We start from the raw sequence: 24,547 nt of genomic DNA, 5'->3' as shown, positions 1-24,547 counted from the left end.
TTTCTCTCTAAAGGAGTAAGTGGGAGGAAAGTAGAACTCGATGAAGTACTACCTCTTGAACCGGAAAGTAGTGCAGCTCAGGAAAATGTTCCTATGGTGCCTACACCGACTGGAGAGGAAATTCATGATGATGATCAAGGTACTTAGGATCAAGTTGCTACTGAACTTCGTAGGTCCACAAGGACACGTTCCACACCAGAGTGGTATGGCAACCCTGTCCTGGAAATCATGCTGTTAGACAACAGTGAACCTTTGAACTATGAAGAAGCGATGGCGGGCCAGATTCCAACAAATGGCTTGAAGCCATGCAATCCGAGATAGAATCCATGTATGAAAACAAAGTATGGACTTTGACAGACTTGCCCGATGATCGGCGAGCGATAGAAAACAAATGGATCTTTAAGAAGAAGACGGACGCGGATGGTAATATTACCATCTATAAAGCTTGACTTGTCCCTAAGGGTTATCGGCAAGTTCAAGGGGTTGACTACGATGAGACTTTCTCTCCCGTAGCGAAGCTGAAGTCCGTCTGAATCATGTTAGCAATTGCTGCATACTATGATTATGAGATATGGCAGATGGACGTCAAAACGGCATTCCTTAATGGCTATTTTAAGAAAGAACTGTATATGATGCAGCCGGAAGGTTTTGTCGATCCTAAGAATGCTAACAAGGTATGCAAGCTCCAGCGATCCATTTATGGGCTGGTGCAAGCATCTTGGAGTTGGAACATTCGCTTTAATGAGATGATCAAAGCGTTTGGGTTTATGCAGACTTATGGAGAAGCCTGCGTTTACAAGAAAGTGAGTGGGAGCTCTGTAGCATTTCTCATATTATATGTAGATGACATACTTTTGATGGGAAATGATATAGAACTTTTGGACAGCATTAAGGCCTACTTGAATAAGTGTTTTTCAATGAAGGACCTTGGAGAAGCTGCTTACATATTAGGCATCAAGATCTATAGGGATAGATCGAGACGCCTCATAGGTCTTTCACAAAGCACATACCTTGATAAGATATTGAAGAAGTTCAAAATGGATCAGTCCAAGAAAGGGTTCTTGCATGTATTGCAAGGTGTGAGATTGAGCTCGGCTCAATGCCCGACCACGGCAGAAGATAAAGAAGAGATGAGTGTCATCCCCTATGCCTCGGCCATAGGATCTATTATGTATGCCATGTTGTGTACCAGACCTGATGTAAACCTTGCCGTAAGTTTGGTAGGAAGGTACCAAAGTAATCTCGGCAAGGAACACTGGACAGCGGTCAAGAATATCCTGAAGTACCTGAAAAGGACAAAGGACATGTTTCTCGTTTATGGAGGTGACGAAGAGCTCGTCGTAAAGGGTTACGTCGACGCTAGCTTCGACACAGATCTGGATGACTCTAAGTCACAAACCGGATACATGTATATGTTGAATCGTGGAGCAGTAAGCTGGTGCAGTTGCAAGCAGAGCGTCGTGGCGGGATCTACATGTGAAGCGGAGTACATGGCAGCCTCGGAGGCAGCACATGAAGCAATATGGATGAAGGAGTTCATCACCGACCTAGGAGTCATACCCAATGCGTCGGGGCCAATCACTCTCTTCTGTGTCAACACTGGAGCTATTGCCCTTGCCAAGGAGCCCAGGTTTCACAAGAAGACCAGGCACATCAAGCGTCGTTTCAACTGTTGGGGAACGTTGCAGAAAATTAAAATTTTTCCTACGGTTTCACCAAGATCCATCTATGAGTTCATCTAAGCAACGAGTCAAGGGAGAGAGTTTGCATCTACATACCACTTGTAGATCACGAGCGGAAGCTAGCCAAGGGGATGGTGTTGATGGAGTCGTACTCGAACGTGATTTGGATCACCGATGTTCAAGTGCTGAACGGACAACACCTCCGCGTTCAACACACGTACGGGACGGGAGACGTCTCCTCCTTCTTGATCCAGCAAGGGGGAAGGAGAGGTTGAGGAAGATTGCTCCAACGGCAGCACGACGGCGTGGTGTAGTTGGTGCAGCGGTACTCCGACAGGGCTTCGCCAAGCATATACGGAGGAGGAGAGGTGTTGGGGAGGGGAGGGGCTGCGCCTTGGCTTGTGTTAAGCTCCCATGCGCCTCCCCACTATATATAGGGGTGGAGGGGCTGGTTTCTTGCCCTCCAAGTCCATTGGGGCGTTGGCCAAGGTGGGAGGAAAGAAATCCCATCATTTCCTTCCCCACCGATTGTTATCCCCCCTTTTTAGGGATCTTGATCTTATCCCTTCGGGATATGATCTTATTCCTTCTAAGGGGGGATCTTGGTGCGCCTTGACCAGGGGTGTGGGGCCTTTCCCCCACTACTCACGTTCATGTGGGTCCCCCCATGCAGGTGGGCCCCACTCTGGAACCTTCTAGAACCTTCCCGGTACAATACCGAAAAATCCCGAACATTTTCCGGTGGCCAAAATAGGACTTCCCATATATAAATATTTACCTCCGGACCATTCCGGAACTCCTCGTGACGTCCGGGATCTCATCCGGGACTCCGAACAACATTCGTTAACCACATACAAACTTCCTTTATAACCCTAGCGTCATCGAACCTTAAGTGTGTAGACCCTACGGGTTCGGGAGACATGTAGACATGACCGAGACGTTCTCCGGTCAATAACCAACAGCGGGATCTGGATACCCATGTTGGCTCCCACATGCTTCTCGATGTTGTCATCGGATGAACCACGATGTCGAGGATTCGATCAAACCCTGTATACAATTCCCTTTGTCAATCGGTACGTTACTTGCCCGAGACTCGATCGTCGGTATCCCAATACCTTGTTCAGTCTCGTTACCGGCAAGTCACTTTACTCGTACCGTAATGCATGATCTCGTGGCCAACACTTTGGTCACCTTGAGCTCATTATGATGATGCATTACCGAGTGGGCCCAGAGATACCTCTCCGTCATACGGAGTGACAAATCCCAGTCTCGATCCGTGTCAACCGAACAGCTACTTTCGGAGATACCTGTAATGCACCTTTATAGTCACCCAGTTACGTTGTGACGTTTGATACACCCAAGGCACTCCTACGGTATCCGGGAGTTACACGATCTCATGGTCTAAGGAAGAGATACTTGACATTGGCAAAGCTCTAGCAAACGAACTAAACGACCTTTGTGCTATGCTTAGGATTGGGTCTTGTCCATCACATCATTCTCCTAATGATGTGATCCCGTTGTCAACGACATCCAATGTCCATAGCCAGGAAATCATGACTATCTGTTGATCACAACGAGCTAGTCAACTAGAGGCTTACTAGGGACATATTGAGGTCTATGTATTCACACGTGTATTACGATTTCCGGATAATACAGTTATAGCATGAATAAAAGACAATTATCATGAAAAATGAAATATAATAATACTTTTATTATTGCCTCTAGGGCATATTTCCAACATCAACTCCATCCATGAAAATGTTCAAGATGGAGACATATATATTTGCAAAGTACATACGGATCTGAATGTCGCGGATCCGTTGACTAAACCTCTTTCGCGAGCAAAACATGATCAACACCAGAACTCTATGGGTGTTTGATTCATCACAATGTAACTAGATTATTGACTCTAGTGCAAGTGGGAGACTGTTGGAAATATGCCCTAGAGGCAATAATAAAAGGATTATTATTATATTTCGTTGTTCATGATAATTATCTTTTTTTCATGCTATAATTGTATTATCCGGAAATCGTAAATACACGTGTGAATACATAGACCACAACATGTCCCTAGTGAGCCTCTAGTTGACTAGCTCGTTGATCAACAGATAGTCATGGTTTCCTGACTATGGACATTAGATGTCATTGATAACGAGATCGCATCATTAGGAGAATGATGTGATGGACAAGACCCAATCCTAAGCATAGCACAAGATCATGTAGTTCGTTTGCTAGAGCTTTTCCAATGTCAAGTATCTTTTCCTTAGACCATGAGATCGTGTAACTCCCGGATACCGTAGGAGTGCTTTGGGTGTACCAAACATCACAACGTAACTGGGTGACTATAAAGGTGCACTACAGGTATCTCCGAAAGTGTCTGTTGGGTTGACATGGATCGAGACTGAGATTTGTCACTCCGTATGACAGAGAGGTATCTCTGGGCCCACTCGGTAATGCATCATCATAATGTGCTCAAAGTGACCAAGTGTCTGGTCAAGGGATCATGCATTACGGTACGAGTAAAGTGACTTGCCGGTAACGAGATTGAACAAGGTATTGGGATACCGACGATCGAATCTCGGGCAAGTAATGTACCGATTGACAAAGGGAATTGTATACGGGGTTGCTTGAATCCTCGACATCGTGGTTCATCCGATGAGATCATCGAGGAGCATGTGGGAGCCAACATGGGTATCCAGATCCCTCTGTTGGTTATTGACCGGAGAGCAGTCTCGGTCATGTCTGCGTGTCTCTCGAACCCGTAGGGTCTACACACTTAAGGTTCGGTGACGCTAGGGTTGTAAAGATATTAGTATGCAGCAAATCGAAAGTTTTTCGGAGTCCCAGATGAGATCCCGGACGTCACAAGGAGTTCCAGAATGGTCCGAAGGTAAAGAATTATATATGGGAAGTCGAGTTTCGGCCATCGGGAAAGTTTCGGGGTTCACCGGTATTGTACCGGGACCACTGGAAGGGTCCCGGGGGTCCATCGGGTGGGGCCACCCATCCCGGAGGGCCCCATGGGCTGAAGTGGGAGGGGAACCAGCCCCTGATGGGCTGGTGCGCCCCCCTAGGCCCCCCTCTGCGCCTAGGGTTGGGAACCCTAGGGGAGGGGGCGCCTCCACTTGCCTTGGGGGGCAAGTTTCCCCCCTTGGCCGCCGCCCCCCTAGGAGATCCCATATCCTAGGGCCGGCGCCCCCCCTGGGGTCCCTATATAAAGAGGGGGGGTGTGGAGGGAAGCCGCACCTGACACCTGGCGCCTCCCTTCCCCCCTTGCTACACCTCTTCCTCCCGTAGTCGCTTGGCGAAGCCCTGCCGGAACCCTGCTGCATCCACCACCACGCCGTCGTGCTGCTGGATCTTCATCAACCTCTCCTTCCCCCTTGCTGGATCAAGAAGGAGGAGACGTCACGCTGACCGTACGTGTGTTGAACGCGGAGGTGCCGTCCGTTCGGCGCTAGGATCTCCGGTGATTTGGATCACGACGAGTACGACTCCTTCAACCCTGTTCTCTTGAACGCTTCCGCTCGCGATCTACAAGGGTATGTAGATGCACTCCTCTATCTCGTTGCTAGATGAACTCATAGATTAATCTTGGTGAACGTAGGAATTTTTTTATTTTATGCAACGTTCCCCAACACACCCTTAAAAACGACAAATTCTTTAATTTGTTCGATACCATAGTAACTATAAACACCCTTTGCATAAGAAGATAAGATTTGATTATCACTGTACTCACATAGGTAGGGAAGGTGTTTTTTAGGGTTCTTAGAGCAACAAGTAAAATCACACATTTCACAAAGATTCCAAGCATAGCATAGCAAACTATTTATATGATACCGTAAGAGTCTCCCTTTTTCAGATAAACGATGACGCACAAAATGAGCATGCTCATCTAAAGATTTCCCATCAACTAGGCTAGTTGGGGTTTCAGCACGAGCGCATAAGGATCAAAGATGATCCAAGTAGAACACTTTAAGTGGATCCATATGAATAGATTTTTAGCAAGCAAAGATGCAAGCATATAGAAGGCACAACGAAACACAAACAAAGATACATACGGGAAGAAGGCGAACGAAAAAGAGAGGGCGAATAAAACGGCAAGGGTGAAGTGGGGGAGAGGAAAATAAGAGGCAAATGGCAAATAATGTAATGCGAGAGATAGGGATTGCGATGGGTACTTGGTATGTTGACTTTTGCGTAAGCCTCCCCGGCAACGGCGCCAGAAATTCTTCTTGCTATGTCTCGAGCTTGCGTTGGATTCCCCTAAGAGGAGAGGATGATGCAGCACAGTAGCGTAAGTATTTCCCTCAGTTTTTGAGAACCAAGGTATCAATCCAGTAGGAGACCACGCGCAAGTCCCTCGTACCTGCACAAAATGATAGCTACTCGCAACCAATGCTTAGGGTTTGTCAATCCCTTCACAGTCACTTACGAGGGTGAGATCTGATAGAGATAATATTTTTGGTATTTTGGTATAAAGATGCAAAGTAAAAAGTAAAAGCAAAAGCAAGTAAATAAAGTGATGGAGATTGATATGATGAGAATAGACCCGGGGGCCATAGGTTTCACTAGTGGCTTCTCTCAAGAGCATAAGTATTCTACGGTGGGTGAACAAATTACTGTTGAGCAATTGACAGAATTGAGCATAGTTATGAGGTTATCCAGGCAATGATCATGTATATAGGCATCACGTCCGTGACAAGTAGACCAACGATTCTGCATCTACTACTATTACTCCACTCATCGACCGCTATCCAGCATGCATCTAGAGTATTAAGTTAAAAATAGAGTAACACCTTAAGCAAGATGACATGATGTAGAGGAATAAATTCATGCAATATGATAAATACCCCATCTTGTTATCCTCGATGGCAATAATACAATATGTGCCTTGCAACCCTTTCTGTCACTGGGTAAGGTCACCGCAAGATTGAACCCAAAGCTAAGCACTTCTCCCATTGCAAGAACTACCAATCTAGTTGGCCAAACCAAACGGATAATTCGAAGAGACTTGCAAAGATAACTTAATCATACATAAAAGAATTCAGAGAAGAATCAAATATTTTCCATAGATAAGCTGGATCATAAACCCACAATTCATCGGTCTCAACAAACACACTGCAAAAAGAAGATTACATCGAATAGATCTCCACGAGAGAGGGGGAGAACATTGTATTGAGATCCAAAAAGAGAGAAGAAGCCATCTAGCTACTAACTATGGACCCGAAGGTCTGAAGTAAACTACCCACACTTCATCGGAGGGGCTATGGTGATGATGTAGAAGCCTTCCGTGGTGGATGCCCCCTCCGGCGGAGCTCCGAAACATGCCCCAAGATGGGATCTCGTGGATACAGGAAGGTACGGCGGTGGAATTAGGTTTTTGGCTCTGTCCCCGATCTGTTGGGGGTACGTAGGTATATATAGGAGGAAGGAGCGCGTCGATGGAGCGTCAGGGGGCCCACGAGGTAGGGGGCGCGCCCAGGTGCGGAGCTCCGGAACAGGCCCCAAGACAGAATTTATTTTTATTTTTTTTCCGAAACCTACTCCAGCAAGGAAACACGAATCGGAATCTAGATGGATCTCAAAAACAAACCTAATATGACAAGAACTCGGATTGGTGGTGGATATATGGTGGTAGATGGCAGCGGTGGTGGTATATGACAGCGATGGTGGTATATGGATACGGATTCGAAGCGGTGGCGGATAAGCGGTGGTGGTAGATGGCAGGGGCGATGATGATGGTGCGGCGGCGGCGTGACAACTTATGACCAGAACTCGAAACTCTAAAAGACTAGACTCTAAGACCAGCAACTAGACACGACGATGCAACCGCAAATTCAACAAAGCAAAACCCTAAAAAGATTATGCAAAAGCTCAGATTGGTTCGGATATGATGAACTAACCCTAATTTTTTTTGGCTTTTTTTTCCTAGATTGTAGGTATGAAGAACAGACTCGATCTAAACTACGAAAAACTGTAAAATCTCACCGAGCAACCTAGAACTCTGATACCACTTGATAGAGGCAAAGGTGTCCCATCTTTCGATGAGATGATGGATTTCGCTTTGGTGGAAGTCGACTTTGACGATCCGACTACGAACGTGCGAGGACGTCGCGCCTTAGCAATCGCTAAACCAACTCTGAGAGGTTATTGACCACGCCGGAGCACGATCAACCTGACCACGAGGGTCTGTTTCCTGCGAGCAAACGAAGAACAAGCAAGAAACTGAGATTGCAATCTGGATATTGCGAATATAAGATGAAAGCTTTATTGATCAAGGTGGGGTTCTGTGACGCCTTTGTCTGGTCGTTGAACACAAACGAAGTACGCGAAGTTGCAGCTATGGCGAACTTTTAATCTAAACAAAACCCAAAGTCTAAACGGTGCCCTAAGGGCTGTATATATGGAGGAAGAGGGGGGAATTTCGTGGCCCTTGGTGGAGGGGTCCGAAATCAACCCTATCTCTTGTTTCCCCACACATACGGACTCTAAAAATAGCCTATACTTATGTATTTCGAAATTACAAGGGCCTGGCCCAATAATAAGGTGACGCAGCACCTAGAATAGCCTCGGGATGAAATTTATGAAGTGGCATCTTGTATATTTCGTCCAAGGCTTCATGCACCCATTATGGTGGCTTCAAAGTCCTGAAATCATCACTTGTAACTCCGTTCTTGTTCCCCTTGCGCATGGCATCATCTCCATTCTTGTTCTTGCTCCAATGTTCATCCTTCTCCAAGCTAGGCCCTTCATTTGTAAGGAAAACAAATGTATCCAATTTAGGCAGCATCATATTCTCATGAACATTAGAATCATTACCAAGAAACGAAAGTACCTGATAATTTAATTGGCGTGCGCGAGCTCTAGTAATTGGTCCCGTATATGTAGCAGTAGGGGTTGTGGGTGTAACAATGGTATTGATGTCCTCATCATGGCCGGAGCTGAGCGCGCCAAGGATTCCATCCCCACGGATAGGTGGCTCAGCATGGTGGACCTGCCTGGCAGGGTCGCCTTCATGAGCCTGCCTCATTCAAGGGGACGATCTCCGAGGCAGGGCCACGAGGAGGGGCCCGGGAGCCGCTGCGTTTCTACCAGCATGTCAAGGACAACGAGGACCTCGCCATGCTTGTCGTCCCTCGCAAGTTCGTGGAGGTGATGAACACCTGGCTGGTCATCAAGCGGCTCCCGTGCGTGGCCAGGTTATCGGCGAACAAGCGGTGCGTGTTCTGGGTGCAGCTCCAGAACTTCGAGGGGCACATGATGCTTGGCCGGGGCTAGAACTACTTCTGCCGCCGCCACCAGATCATCCCCGACGACCTCGTCGTTGTGCGCATCTCAGGACTCGGACTGAAGGTTCAAATCTACAACCACGACTCCTCGGTCATGTGCAGGTTTCGTTGCAGCGGGCACAACTGCATTGGTGACATTGAGCATGCTATGTAGTTAAGTAAGGTGTAGTATTGAACTTTTATGATGTGTGGCTAGACTTATGGTACTTGTGCTGGGAACTTGTTCATATTTTGGCCAGGAGCAGCACCCTGGCGTGGAGCAGGGAAGGAGGATGCCCCTGCTGTTAATCTTAAGTAGTTTGTCATCATTTTCTTGCTTTGTTTGATTTCATTTGATTGCTTTCTTTGTTTGATCTCATATGTGCTTGTTGTTTGTGCTGATCATGTGGTGGTAAGGCCAGCACATTTGAATGGGGTGAGCAAAACACAAACGCTATTTGCAACCAAACAACTGAAGTTTGCATCTGCTCACACCCTAAGCACAAAAACGGCAACCAAACAGCAGGGGGTAAGTGCCCCTCCATGCGATGCAGGCAACCAAACAGATTACATCTGCTGCATATGAGGCTACATTTTAAGAACCAGACTGACTGGAGATGGACATGCAATGCAGCTACTGTTGCAAAGCTGGAACCAAACACGCCCTAGCAAGCACAAAAGGCTTTGCACCAGGCTGTGGACACCGAACACTATTTTGGCCGCATGGTTACAGTTCACGGTCAGCTTCTAGGGCCCCTCGACGGTGAATTGGATGAAGGCCAGGCCGTGCCGCATTCGCATAGCTTCTCCCATGGTGCACCACCAGCAACACCATATTGCGGTGCAGCTCCACCATGACTCGACGGTGACGCAGAAGAAGGCTGCCAAGCCATCTCGTCGTGCGTCATCGTCTACGCCGTGTTGCGGAGCGTCCTCCATGCTACAAGCCATGTGATGGCCGTACAGTGCTGTTCAATTTATGCATGCGGATGGTAAATATGCATGGCCGATCGGTTGCATGGAACGTCAAAGCTAGCTAAAACCAATTTTACATTGCTGCATGAGGCACTGGCCAAACAGATCACTGTATTGTCAATACTCTAAAATAGTTTGATATGTGAAAACCGTGGTATCTTACACCAACGGGATAAAATATTGTAGTTTTTCGATATTCTGTTTTTTTTGCTTTACTTTTGCTTCCAAACACAGCCTAAGTAAGTCCAGCCTCCGCAACACACAATGGCGAATCATTGGTTATGCACATTATAAACACAAGCAATGATAAAAAAAGGCTATGACAGAGAAGCCAACACTCACATACCATCTTACAAAAAAGCTAGATCTACTACAACTTAGATTAATGGTGATGCTACACATTGTACAGATCAAGATGTGGGACGTTGGCCGAAACAACAAATCTACGGTTGCTCACCCTCGTGTCATTTGAAACAGTCGACGGAGGAAGACGGAACCCACAACCTGGCTAGCGACGAGACGAGAAAACTCGGTGGCCTTCTTTTTTTTTTGCTTCGATGAACCTATGTACTTTTTTGAAATTCATGAACTTTTTTGAATATGTGTTTTCAAAACCATAAACTTCTTTTGAAATTCATAAACTTTTTTAATTTTCATGAACTTTTTTTGTTCACATTTTTTTTCTTTTTTCAAAAGTCTACGGTCAACCGTCGACCGGTCAACCGTGACCAGTGAAGAACCCAACTGTGGGAACGAGCAATAGGGGATAGCCTAGATACTAGGCCGGCCAAAAATGCAGGGCGTGTGGGCGTCAGGAACCTGTTCTAGTGGTTAAGGCGCCGAACAGGGGTTCCCCGGGCTCAACATATATTTTCTGTCCTTACTATACGATGGTAGGGCTCAGGTTACGACAAGCGGCGCACTTTAAAAATTAGGAAGATGAAAGTTAAAGTTACCTTTGCAAAGGATACCCTTAATTCATTTCGCTCAACATACATCTTATAACCACCTCGGGCCTCTTAGGCTTCTACTATGCGAGGGACCCTGCGGAATATACTGGGCTATAGGAATCAAGTGCACAATTCAAGCCCCATGGTTCAAATTACTATTTGAGGAGTACTCTATGCAAAAATTATTCTCACCTTTTCAGGTTGTGACAAGTGGCACGCTGCAACCTGTGAGTCTTTCTTTTTCCGTAGATTCATTTATTCAAAACGTTTTATCTCTTAAATCATGCGTCCAAATCTCGAACCGTTTTCACTGTTGGATTCCTCGCGTTGAGATCTTCAAAACTAGATCCCATGTTGATAGGTTTTGATGAACTTTTTTTCACGAAAAAAACGGACAAAAAAACGAACCGGGAGCACGGTTTTTTTCCTTTCCGAAAGAGGCACAACCGTGCCTCCCGCGAAAGCACAACCATGCCTCTCGCGGAAGCAAAACCGTGCCTCTCGCGAAAGAAAAAAAATACAAAATACATTTTTTTCCTGTTTCCGGGAGGCACGTCCGTGCCTCTCACGAAAAAAAAAACCATGCCTCTCTCGGAAGCAAAACAATGCCTCTCGTGAAAGAAAAAAAATAGAAAACACATTTTTTTTCGTTTCCAGGAGGCACGACAGTGCCTCTCGCGGAAGAAAAAAAATAGAAAACGCGTTTTTTTTCATTTTCGAGAGGCATGGCCGTGCCTCTCGCAAAAGTAAAACCATGCCTCTCGCAGAAGAAAAAAAGACAAAAAAACGCAAAAAAAGTTCCAGTTTCTGAGAGGCACGGCTGTGAAAGCAAAACCGTGCCTCTCGTGGAAGCAAAACCGCCCCTCACGCGGAAGGAAAAAAAGAGTTTTTTTATAGCAATTTTTTACGATTTTTTGTCCAAAAGCTAAGGAAGACCGATGAAAAACCGAAAAGTCAAAAAAAAGAAAAATCATTTAAAAGGCCAAAAATGCGTGCAATAAAATAAAATAAAAACAAAATCCGGAGGGAGCACTTAGAGCGCGACACATGGCGGTGATCGTTGCCAGGCTCCCGAAGGAGCGCTCGTTAACTAGTTAGGCACGACAGTGCCTCTCGCGGAAGAAAAAAAAATAGAAAACGCGTTTTTTTTCATTTTCGAGAGGCATGGCCGTGCCTCTCGCAAAAGTAAAACCATGCCTCTCGCAGAAGAAAAAAAGACAAAAAAACGCAAAAAAAGTTCCAGTTTCTGAGAGGCACGGCTGTGAAAGCAAAATCGTGCCTCTCGTGGAAGCAAAACCGCCCCTCACGCGGAAGGAAAAAAAGAGTTTTTTTATAGCAATTTTTTACGATTTTTTGTCCAAAAGCTAAGGAAGACCGATGAAAAACCGAAAAGTCAAAAAAAAAGAAAAATCATTTAAAAGGCCAAAAATGCGTGCAATAAAATAAAATAAAAACAAAATCCGGAGGGAGCACTTAGAGCGCGACACATGGCGGTGATCGTTGCCAGGCTCCCGAAGGAGCGCTCGTTAACTAGTTGCTCCCCCCAAGCTGGCGGGATCCCAAACGGCACCGGCCGACCCATTTTTTTCTTCTATTTTTAGAAAGCATAAAAACACTAGGAAGGCGCGATTCGAACTGGGGACCTCGCTACTATATGCGCACTGCCCTAACTAGTCGGCTACCTCATATGTTCGTGCTTACTTAGTGCTTTATCATCCTTTTTTTTCTTTTTCCTTTTTCTTGGAAACGGGTTTGTTCGGTTTTTACTTTTTTTTCCTTTCTTTTTTTCTACTAAGTACGTGATTTTTTGTTTCAAAATTCGTGAACCTTGATTCAAATAGATGAACCTTTTTCAAAAATGATGAACCTTTTTTCAAATTGATGAACTTTTTTCCCAGTTTATAAACCTTTAAAAAAATCAATGACCTTTTTTCAAATTTGATGAACTTTTTTCAAGTTCAATGAACTTTTTCAAATTCGTTGAACTTTTTTCAAAGTCGATGACCTTTTTCAGATTCGATGAACTTTTTTTCAAAGTCGATGACCTTTTTTTGCAGTTTTTTTGCTTTTATAGGTTCGTTGTCCAGCGTACCCAGCGCTCTTAGCAACCGGGCTCATTGGCCCTGTTGGGCCAGACCCAGGTGGTAACCGCGTGGGCGCCAGTAAGCATTAGCGGCGCTAAAGGTGCGGCTTAGGAGCTCCCCCGAGCTTTACTGCACTATGTAATTTGATGGGCTCTTAGGCTGTGTTTGGTTGGACTTTTTATACCAACTTCTGCTTTGTCTAAAAAAAAAACCTTTTTTTGCTGTTTTTTCGCTTTTATAGGTTCGCTGCGCAGCGTACCGAGCGCTCTTAGCAACCGGCCCCTGTTGGGCCAGGCCCAAGTGGGAACCGCGTGGGCGCCAGTAAGAATTAGCGGCGCTAAAGGCGCGGCTTAGGAGGCCGAGAGGTCCTATACGGCGCTTTAAGCGCCGGTTCAGGAAACGGGCACTCGCAGCCGCACCTGATGGACCGGCCGACAAACACACAGTGCAATGAAAACACCCAGCACAAAAAAAAAGTTGCGACAGCCAGGATTCGAGCTCGCACTGTCTCGCTAATTTCCAGGTCGAATAACCACTACAACTCCTGAGCACTTGTGATAATATAGAACGCGAGACCTTTAAGGACGATTGTAGCGCGCTATTTACTGCACATACATATTAGAAAAACGTGACTTTTTTCCAGACAAATGTGAACAAAATTTGAAAGTTCACAGATTTTAAAAAATCACGAATTCGAAAAAGTTCATGTACACAAAAAAAGTTCACAAATATAAAAAAAAGTTCATCGATTTTCAAAAAACTTCACAAATATAAAAAAAGTTCATCGATTTTCAAAAAAGTTCACAAATATATAAAAAAAGTCATCGATTTTCAAAAAAGTTCACATATATAAAAGAAGTTCATCTATTTTAAAAAATGGTTCATAGATTCTCAAAGAAGTTCACAAATTTGAAAAGATGTTAATTGATTTTGAAAAAGTTCATCTATTTTCAAAAAACGTTCACAAATTTGGATAAAAGTTCATCCATTTTGAGAAAAAAATTCATTAATGTTGAAGAAAGTTCATCAATTTTTTAAAAATTCATCAATTCTGGAGAAAGTTCACAAATTTGGAAAAATATCATCAGTTTTGAAAAAACAAAACTCAACGACTTGAAATTGTTCACGGATTTAAGAAAAAATAAAAAGAAAGGAAAAAGGAAGAAGGAAGAAGAAAAAGAATAAAACAAGAGAGGAGAAAGGAAGAAAACTAAGAAATTTAAGAACTTTAGCACAGGAAACGTTGTGGGCGGTTGGCTGCTGTAGGATGTCTAGTTCAGGGAGATCGCAGTATAGAATCACCGTGAACGCACTTCGCCACTCGTTTTTGCAGTTTTAGATGGAAAAAAGAAAAGCTGAACGGGCCGGCCCAGCTCGTAAGGAAGGTGTGCGCCGCTTTGCGTTTAACCCATTAACAGGTGCAGCGGGCGCCAAATAGGAAACACCTAGGAGGCCCCCCAAGCTTACCGCACTACGTAATTTGATGGGCTCTTAGGCTGTGTTTGCTTGGACTTTTTATGCCAACTTCTGCTTTGAAGAAGCTAAAAGCTAACCAAAGGGGTAAATTTTCATAGCAACTTTTGAGAATCTATAACTTCTTCATAGTGCAAATCCCGCAGCTGGGGGTACCCCAACTTCTCAGCTTCTAAACCAACCGTTTTTAGTTGCACCCCTGAAATCGAGTGGTATTTATCCACCAATGCCACTGGGAAGTTGTACCCCTTTGTTGCGTTTCTTCCCTCGCAAGAAAGACACGAGCAAGAGGTTGGCAGAGGTCGACAGGAAAGGAGTCGCCGCTGCCACCAGGAACCCATGGCTGGACCGGAATCAGGTGACATGCGCTACGGTGACATGCACGGTGACATGCGGCCCAAATTCAAATTTAAACATTGCGAAAAAATCTGAAAAAAATCATGCATATTCACAACACATACTAAGATAACTCATAAAAATTTCAGATCAAAATTCGAAACATACATCGAGAAACAAAAAAGAGAAATCTGTCATGAATAGTTCCCGAACGGTTCTCTGTAGACTATTCACATCTGAGTTTCTCTTTTTTATTTCTCGATGTATGTTTCGAATTTTGATCTGAAATTTTTAAGGATTATCTTAATATGTGCTGTGAACATGCATGATTTTTTTCAGATTTTTTCGCAATGTTTAAATTTGAATTTGGGCCGCATGTCACCATAGCGCATGTCACCTGATCCCAGTCCCCCATGGCTAGGGTTGGCCGTCACCGCCGCCCGCAGGCTCCGACCGCCTCCGCCGCCCCTGACGATGATCCTTCTCCCTCTTATCTACTTCCTTCCCTTCCTCACTCCTTCATTCCTCTTCCTCCCTGTTCACGGCGGTCCTATTCCCGTCCGGCCGGCGTCGGCGCGGACGGCGCCGGCGCTGGTACACTGTCCCTCTGGTTTCCTCCTCTCGCCCCTCCTCCATCCTCCCCTGAACACAGCCGACCTAGTCCGGCCGGCCGGCGGCGGTACTGGCCCTCTCGGACATCTCCCCTCGTACCTCCTCCCTCCATCTCCCCTCCCTCATCCCTCGTCCCCATTTATCCTTCTCTGTTCATGATTTTTTTCTGTTTTTATTTAACTACTAATAGCCAAAGATTGTGTATTGTGAATCCATTTTCATTAGTAGTTGTTACATATTGCTGCTCTCTATTGCATTTTCAAGTAAATGTGTGAATGGATTGTGGTTTTTTGGAAATTGCAAATAGTGCTATGCTCCTGTGTTAGCTATGAATCACCTAAGTTACAAAATAATAGTTCAATTACCTACAAATGTACATATCACCGCTTTACACTCAATTAGCATATAAACATATTCACTCCGACCCAGGGACACTAGACAATTCACAATTAAATCTACAGTTTCACAGTCGTTTTAACGAAACAACCTCCAGCTTTTCCACAGCAGCTTTTCAAGAATCTACAGCTCAACCAAACACATCCTTAGCATCACAAGTTAATACCATCACTTAAAGGAGCTGATTAAAAAATAGACCTTCCCACAAAAAAAGAGAGCTCATTTCTCTGAAAAAAACAAGCTGGCACTTCCAAGTCAATCAAACGCAGTAAAATCACCCCATGGCCCTATCAAGAGAATAAATCATCCAATGTGTTCTTATTACATCTCTTTCATACTCTATATACAAGACATGAGCAGAGTTGAGCACCCTGAGTATAACGTATTACCTTTGCAAGTGTCAACGAAGATTTGACATTATCAGGGAGGTGATAAAAGAACGTAGCATCGTTGACAGGAAAAGAGATAGCAAAGGCTGGTGCACACAAATGGCTAATCATAGAGTAACAAATCCTCAGATATAAAGCCGCTTACACTCAGATGCCAATGCTTCGAACGGGCAATATGGGCATTTGAAAGACCGGGAGCTCCTCAGATATAAAGCCGCTTACACTCAGATGCCAATGCTTCAAACGGGCAATATGGGCATTTGAAAGACCGGGAGCTGCTCTTTGATAATTTTGCGGTCGACTGCTTCGACAAGACATGCCCACATGGAAGAAGCATTGGAGGATTATCATCACTACCTTGCTCACGAAGCACAGGACAGATGAACACTGAGTGGAACTGAAATTCCCTGCGGAGGTCCAATGGGAAAGGAAATTCCTTCATAGACTGCCACTCCCTTTTTGCAGTTAGTACCGTCATCAGTTTAAGAAGAATTGGCAACACTTCAGCTCCAGCTGCAACTGTCATGCCCATAGGACCTGTGGAGGATTGACCCTTCAGATCGCAGAACTGTTGAGCGAACTCCTCAGCTAGCTTCTCCCAGTTAGTTGGTACTAAGAACTCTGTATATGGTGACTGGTCAAGGCGCCCGGCCCATAATATGGAGGCTATCAGCTTCTGGATTACATCCTTGTGTGTGGTAGCAAATGGCGCCAGGTATGCCCTAGCATACTGAAGAGCCTCATCTCTTTTTCCTTGCTTGAGTATCTCAACAAACTGCAACTGGTGAAGCTTAAGCTCGAGACAGGAATCGTTTTGCAGTAGTGCATCATGATTTTTCATTGCCCAACTCAGAGCTGGCTCAAATTTCTCAGTCCGCAGCGCACCACAAATCTCATACATCTCCTGAAACAGTTGTTTCAGTTTTATAGATGCTAAGCAACTGGCCTCTCCAAGAAAGTTGTCACCTATGTCAAATAATGCCTCCTGGTATAGATGGTTTGCAATAATCTCATTAAGTACATGCGGTTCCATGTCGACATTCTTGTAAGCTTTTGAAATATCATTGATGAAGAATTTCTCGGTGGTCTTGACCCACTTGCCAAGTGCAGTGTTCATTTCTTTCTGGCAGCTCTCAAGTTGCTTCACTGGAACCAACTCTTTCAGTGTATTCTTCAGATTAGTAAGAATTTCATGGTTCAGATTTGATGCAGCATCCCTATCTGTGCCATTTTCTTGGATAGCACCGATAGCCTGCTCAATTTCTTTCTCGATTTGGTTTATCAAATCTATAGTTCTCGAGGATGCAAGTTTCTGCTTTTTAACAACACGATCGAATTCATTCTTCAGTGTATCTACTTCCATCTCCGACTATTAGAGCATGCCCCAGCTTCAGCACCTGTTATACAAAATGGAAGATAATTTGATCAGTCAAAAGTCAAAACAGTAGGTTGCAAAGAAATGAACCTTAGATTCAAGTACCAAAGTTATCACATCATATATTACAAGCAACACATTCAGATCAGTGGGATAGAAGTAATTATGTAGAACACACACTCTTCAAAAGGTAGCCTTGCAGACTTATCATCAATAAGGAGCAAACTGACAGATGCGATTCTTCTACCAACAGAGCAGTGTTCAACAGAAATTGAGATGAACGAATACAAATTGCGTCACCACATCACACACAAACTCTCTATTTAACTCTGTAGTCTGTATAGACGAAAATACAAAATAACGATTCGACATATTCCCAGCAAAGTGATGTAAACCGAAATCAAATGCGCAGGCTGTGCACATAGCAGTTCAACAATACTTAGCTTGGCAGCACCATACGAAGAGAACTGGGCAAGAAGATAAAACGGGTTGCAGTATCACACCCACAAATTCTGGACATTTGATTTGGATCCCGACTCACAATTGCAACTCTAGAAAATACCAGTGTAGATTCCCAAGATGCTAGGTTCCTAACAACGCCCACCACATGCGCGCTTCATGAATTGCAGTTCTCATCACAGACCACGAACACACAAAATTCTATCACTTGGTCCTACGAGACAGTATGTTCTCTACAAAACCTCACCGCAGAATCTACTCATAAACGGCGGCCTAAGTTTCCCTAACTGATAAAAGAACACTAACCTCTCTTTGTTCTTCACAAGCAAACGCAATTCGCCTTCGGATCAGAGGAGAAGGACGGGGCGAAATCGAGAGGACCTGCGATGAGGTTGATGGATTGATCTGAATGCATAGGAGGCGATATAACCTAATCGAACCAAGAATAAAGAGGGAGACCGGAGAGGACGATTACCTGAACGCGAGAGCGAGAGAAGACCTGTGGCGGTTTTGGAGGGGTCCTGTTCCGGCAAGCAATCTAGGCGAAACGACGAACCCTAGACCCACTTTGGCGGCTGGATCTATTTAATGGGCCAGTTAGGTAAGACTTAGCGAGGAGTCAGTCCTTGACGACTGGATCAGCTTAATGGGCTAGATACTCGTTAATGCCCAGAATCTCAGAGTATGTTTCTGCGTTTATTCTGTCTGTCTTCATTCGTTTTTATTTTTTGCATCTGTTTTTCGTTCCTTTTTTTATGAATTTCTTCAAATTAATGAACATTTTTCTAAAAGTGGGAATCTTTTAAATTTGTGAACATTTTTTGAATTGAGAACATTATTTTACTTTGGGAACAAAATTTTAATACGCTAACAATTTTTTTATTCGTGAATATTTCTGGAATAGGCAAATATTATTCAGAACAGATTCTTAAAATTTGCAAACATTTTGGAAACTCAGTTTTTTTCCTAAAATTCTTGTACTTCTTTTGAAATACCAACATTTTCCATTTTTTGTGATTTCTTTTTGAAAATCTGGAACATTTTTTTTAGAAAAACAACAAAACAGAAGCAGAAAATAAGAAGGAACAAATGGAACGAATAATCTATAATTGCCTCGAAATGGGCCGGCACAAAGCGCATGCGGGGTGTCTGCGCTGGCCTATGCGAAGGCCAACCCTGATTTGGTGCGTAGGTCACTACGGTTCGAACCAGTGACCTGCTGGTTTCAAGTACGACGCAATAACCACCCATCCACTTTCATTGGACATGGCTGATTACCTTCTTTTCAGTTGATTTACTTACTGTTTTTTCGAACGGTTCCGTTCGTTTTTTCTTTTTACATCTTTCAATTTTTTCTTACTCTTTTTCATAAACGATAAATGCGTGAACTTTTCAATGTTGCTATTCTATTTATAAAATAAATGAACTATTTTTAAATTTGTGATTTTTTTTCGAATTAATGAACATTTTTCAAATTGATGAGCTTTTTTTTCAAATTTGATGAACTTTTTTCAAACCCATGATTTTTTTAAAATCAATGATCTTTTTTCAAGTTTGTGAACTTTTTTGCAAAATTTATGAACTTCGTTTCAAATTAGTGAAATATTTTTCCAAATCCGTGAAATTTCTTAAAATTTGTTAAACCTTTTATTAGATCACCGTGTTTTTTTTAAGTTATGAACCTTTTTCGGATTTTTGTAATTCAACGGTTCACAAAGTGGACCGGCCCAGTCTGCAGAGGCGCCGGTTCTCCTAGCTGGCGCTTAAGGCGCCGACTATGAGGGGAGCTTCTATAGGCCGCTCGCTGCGGCAAAGTGCCGGCGCTTCGCACAGGAGCGGCTAGCGTGGGCTGGCCCATTTACAGTGGTACGCGACAGCGCTTTCCTGAGATGACAAAATCGCAAAAAATAAAATCGCGCTAGCGCTGAACTCGGACACGCGACTTCGGACTTATTGGCCTGCCGTGCGACCCACTGCGACGTAGACCATCTCATGTTCAATTAGCAGCTCGAGAGGTAAAGACATATATGACAAAGACTAATGTTAAACATTAATTCGCTAAAAATTCTAAAAACTACAGTCAATTTAAAGGGTCGAATCGACGACCTCCTACAACTGAATTTTTCGAAATTATGAATATTTTCTTCAAAATAAAAATATTTTTCGAATTTCCGTACAAATTTTGTAAAACAGGAACATTTTGATGACGTGAATTTTTTTGAAAAAGGGAACATTTCTTGAATTTGTGGACAAAAAAATTGTTCACTTTTTTAAACTTCCAGAATTTTTTTTGAATTTGTGAACAAAATTGAAAAACATGAACTATCATTGAATTTGTGAACAAATTAGGAAAGCTGGAACATTTTCTTCAATTCCCAAACATGTTTTGAATCCTGAGAACAAATTTTCAAACAGAGAACAATTTTGAAAAATCCTGAACAAATTTGGAAGTATGAACATCTTTTTTAAAGTACGAACAGTTTTTGAATTTTGAGAACAGTTTTTGAAACGGAGAACAATTTTCAAAAATCCCGAACAAATTTGAAAGCGCGAACATATTTTTAATATGTGAACAAAAAATTGAAATCCGGTACATTTTCTGAATTTCGAAAATTTTGTACTTTCTTGGGTAACGAGAACAGATTTTTAATTTTGAGAACATTTTTTCAAAAACTGAACATTTTCTGGAAACATGAAGAAATTTAAATTTTCGGTTTTTTTTATAAAGATAAGAAAAGAAAAAGAAATAAAAATAAAATCTTAAACATTTTGTAAAACTGCAAACAAGTTCTGAGAAAGAAAAAAAAACTTGAAAAAGAAAATGAAACACAAAGAAAAAATAAAAAAAACAGAAACGAAAAAAGTGAAATGAAAAACAATAGAAAGCCGAAAAAGAACCAGAAAAAAACGATACAGGAAAAAATCCGGTTCAGGGAACCTTCTAGAAGGTTCCCAAAACCGGTTGGACGCGTATAAGTGGGCCGGCCCAGGTTTTGTAGCTCGCTGCGCTAGCCCGACATTTTGCCGCAGCGAGCGGCGAATAGGGATTTCCGACTATGAGCTCCCCCCTCCCCCACGCCATTACGTAATTTGGCCCGGTCCATTTAGTCTTTCAGGTTTTGGGAAGGGTACAACTTTCCCAAACTTTTTTTTTTGTGTGTGTTCTCCTATCGTTTTTTTCTGCCTTTTTATTTTTGTTATTTTCTTTATTTTTCATTTCATTTGTTTTTTTCTTTTCATTTTTCTTATTTTTTGAATTCGTGGATATTTTTCGAAATCTTCAAAATTTGGATCATATTTTGAGTGAACAAACAATCACAAATTTCTGAACATTTTTCATGAGATAAGTGAACATTGTTTTTGAATTGGCAAGCATTTTTTTATAAACTGGGGGAACAAATTTTGAATTTCACAAACATTTTTTTGACAAACAATTTTGAAAGGCATGAATATTTCCTAATACATGAATATCTTTTGAATCGGTAAACTTTTTTGTAATTGACAAAGATTTATTGAATTTGGTGAAAAGTTTTAAAAAATATATGAATTTGCAAACATTTTTTCAATTTCATGTAGATTTTTTCGATTCCCTGAACTTCTTTTTTCAAAATCATGTTTTTTAATATCAAAACATTTTTTAAGTCACAAACCTTTTTCCAATCCGTGAACATTTTATGATTCCTGGAATATTTTTTCTCAAGTAAATGAATAAATAAATTACGTAACTTTTGTGAAATCTCAATTTATTTGAGAAAGAAAAAAATAGAAGAGAAGAAATAAAAAGAAAAAACGATGAAGGAAACAGGGGGGACCGCATCAGGGCAGTCCAAAAGGGCGCACTTGGAGAGTGGGGGTGCGGGTTTAGCCACATCCCTGTGCGCACTGCGCCAAATAGAGTCCCCTACCTGTGAGCTATAAATGATACGACGTACTCTCCATAAAGGTTGGGTTGGTAACATAGTTATTGTATTATTGTGTTTCGCGATTGAGATTAGGTTGTATCTCTCAACATGCAGTTACTACACACAAGACAAAGCGAATGAGTAGAAGGTGTAATGTCGTTATACACATGGGAAAAAATGACACTTCACTCATATACTTTTTGATATTATAAAAAAGTGCTTCATTCATATTCCTAGCAACATCCTTATTGTATTACTCTGTTTTTCTACTTCTACTTCATTAGTACCCCTAAAGAAAATTCTACTTCATTCATGTACTTTTGAATAATCTTGATTTTTTAATTAGGATTTTTTGTGTACATACAATTTCTATATATACGCATTTTTTAAAACATGTGAAGACTTTGTTGCCCTCATCGAGACAACATGAGATTAATAAGTATCTCCCAACCTGTGGTTAAAAAAACACAAAGTTAATGAGTAGGAGGCATGTACGATGGCCTCCTATTTGTCACATTCCAAAAATAAATTAAATTGGATGTAAACAGATAATTCAACTGTTTTGAGACGGTCACATGATTGGCTTTCCTTCTCGTTGATAGCTCGGCCCTACGCCTCACCCCTAACCTTCGGCTGATGCGCACACACGCACGACCCGGTGCACCCCCCCACGGCCGGCTCACCCAAGTTCACCACCATCCTATGCACGATTGGTCGTGCCACCGTGGCCTTTTATCCCCCCCCTCTGCTCATCGCCCTCATCATTTCCTCCAAAATCCATACCCAAACTCCATAAGGCGGCAGCAAATCGACGACGTCGCCGCCGCCTCTATCTCCATCACATACAACTCGATTCCGGTTAGAGAAGCCATTGCATGCCTCGTTATCTCACCATGTGCATTTCCCATGCCCTTGACGTCATGTCCATGTCCAAAAACTACCCGTAGGGTGCCCACGTCAACACCCGACCTTCATCGCCGCCAGTCTCTCGATTCCGACGAGGTAAGGAAGAAACCGACGTCGTCACCGTGTCCTTTGTCTTTCGCCGCACTCTGTTACATCGGCCTGACCAGCTGCGCGACCATAGAGGGCCCAGGCCCAAAGCCCTCTATCGTGTTGCAGCTCCCGTGAGTCACACCCATCATGTTCATCGTCCTGGAGCTCCACCGAGGTCATGCCGAACACCGCCTACAACGCGCAGTTGGAATGCCCTAGAGGTAATAATAATAAATGTTATTTTTTTATTTCCACATTTGTAATTATTATTATTTTGTGCTATAATTGCTATGGTTCTTGAATGTTAGATTCAGAGGAAAACTCATAAACATCAGCATCGGGCAACCGTCTACATGGCAGGGACTGTGTCGGCTCAAGGCTCCACAGTAGCAGGCGTCATGATAGGGACCGACACTTTAGTATCGGCTCCTGGCACGGCTGGTTCATACAAACCGCCGGCTCAGGTTTTGGCGGAGTTGATGGCCACCTTAGCAACACTCTTGGAAACCACGGTAATCGCGGAAAACCAGGCGGAGCGCAACACAAAGGAGACGAAGCTTCATGAGCAAATGACTAAGGTTTAGGAGGATATCAAGGCTGAGAATGCTCGCATGGGGGAAGTGTTGGGGAACACGGTAATTTCAAAAAAATTCCTACGATCACGCAAGATCTATCTAGGTGATGCATAGCAACGAGAGGGAAGAGTGTGCCCACGTACCCTCGTAGACCGAAAGCGAAAGCGTTTCAATAACGCGGTGGATGCAGTCGAACTTCTTCGCGGTCCAACCGATCCAAGTACCGAACGTACGACACCTCCGCATTCAGCACACGTTCAACTCGATGACGTCCCTCGTGCTCTTGATACAATTGAGGACAAGGATGAGTTCCGTCAGCACGACGAAGTGGCAATGATGATGATGCTACCGATGCAGGGCTTCACCTAAGCACTACGATGGTATGATCGAGGTGTGTAACTGTGAAGGGGGTCACCACACACGGTTAAGAGAAACTTGTGTGTTCTAGGGTGCCCCCTGCCCCCGTATATAAAGGAGGGAGGGGGAGGCCGGCCGGCCCTAGGGGCGCGCCCCAAGAGGAGGAGTCCTACTAGGAATTCTGATGCGGAGCATCCTTCGGTCATCCCCATGGACATTCCATCGTCTCACCAAGCACCAAGAGGACCCATGACTAGAGCACGAGCTAGAGCTTTCGAGACCAAGGTGACTTCCCTCCTTAGTGATATATCACATGATCCTCTCGAGACATGGCTACTACCTCAATCCGGAATGTTGTGCATGATTAGGTACCAAGAGGACCCTCCCGAGGATGCACATGAAGATGGTCAAGACCCCAAGTCCATGGAAGAAGAGAACCAACGGAAGAAGGCAAGAACAACTTCCAGGGACCGGACATCTGGCGTCCAGCCCGGACATCCGCCCCCCCTCACCGGAAATCCGGCCAAAAGCCCAAACATCTGGCATCGGCGTCCAGGGAGCACAGAAGGTTGCCCCGTCAGCCCGGACATCCGACCATCACCCCGGACATCCGGCGCCTCCCGAAGCACCGGACATCCGGCCCCTCCGACCGGACATCCGGCGTCGCCCATCCAGAGAACATAATGGCCATCTTCACCAGCCCGGACATCCGGCC

The 24,547-nt window shown here is 43.8% G+C and overlaps 1 protein-coding gene across 1 annotated transcript; it reads right to left on the bottom strand.

Moving 5' to 3' along the window:
- Positions 1 to 15,972: 15,972 nt before the first annotated feature.
- LOC119323615 (protein RMD5 homolog) lies at positions 15,973 to 18,592 on the bottom strand. The gene is made up of 3 exons (XM_037597310.1): positions 18,478 to 18,592; positions 18,309 to 18,383; positions 15,973 to 17,565 (listed from the first exon to the last, which is right to left on the bottom strand). Exon 3 carries the CDS (start codon positions 17,529 to 17,531, stop codon positions 16,371 to 16,373), a length of 1,161 nt encoding a protein of 386 aa, XP_037453207.1. The 5' UTR covers positions 17,532 to 17,565; positions 18,309 to 18,383; positions 18,478 to 18,592; the 3' UTR covers positions 15,973 to 16,370.
- Positions 18,593 to 24,547: the final 5,955 nt, after the last annotated feature.

Source organism: Triticum dicoccoides, chromosome 6B, assembly GCF_002162155.2.
Source record: "Triticum dicoccoides isolate Atlit2015 ecotype Zavitan chromosome 6B, WEW_v2.0, whole genome shotgun sequence".
Taxonomy (NCBI): domain Eukaryota; kingdom Viridiplantae; phylum Streptophyta; class Magnoliopsida; order Poales; family Poaceae; genus Triticum; species Triticum dicoccoides.
The sequence above is the reverse complement of the archived record's forward strand: the minus strand, read 5'-3'. Positions and strand labels throughout refer to the sequence as shown.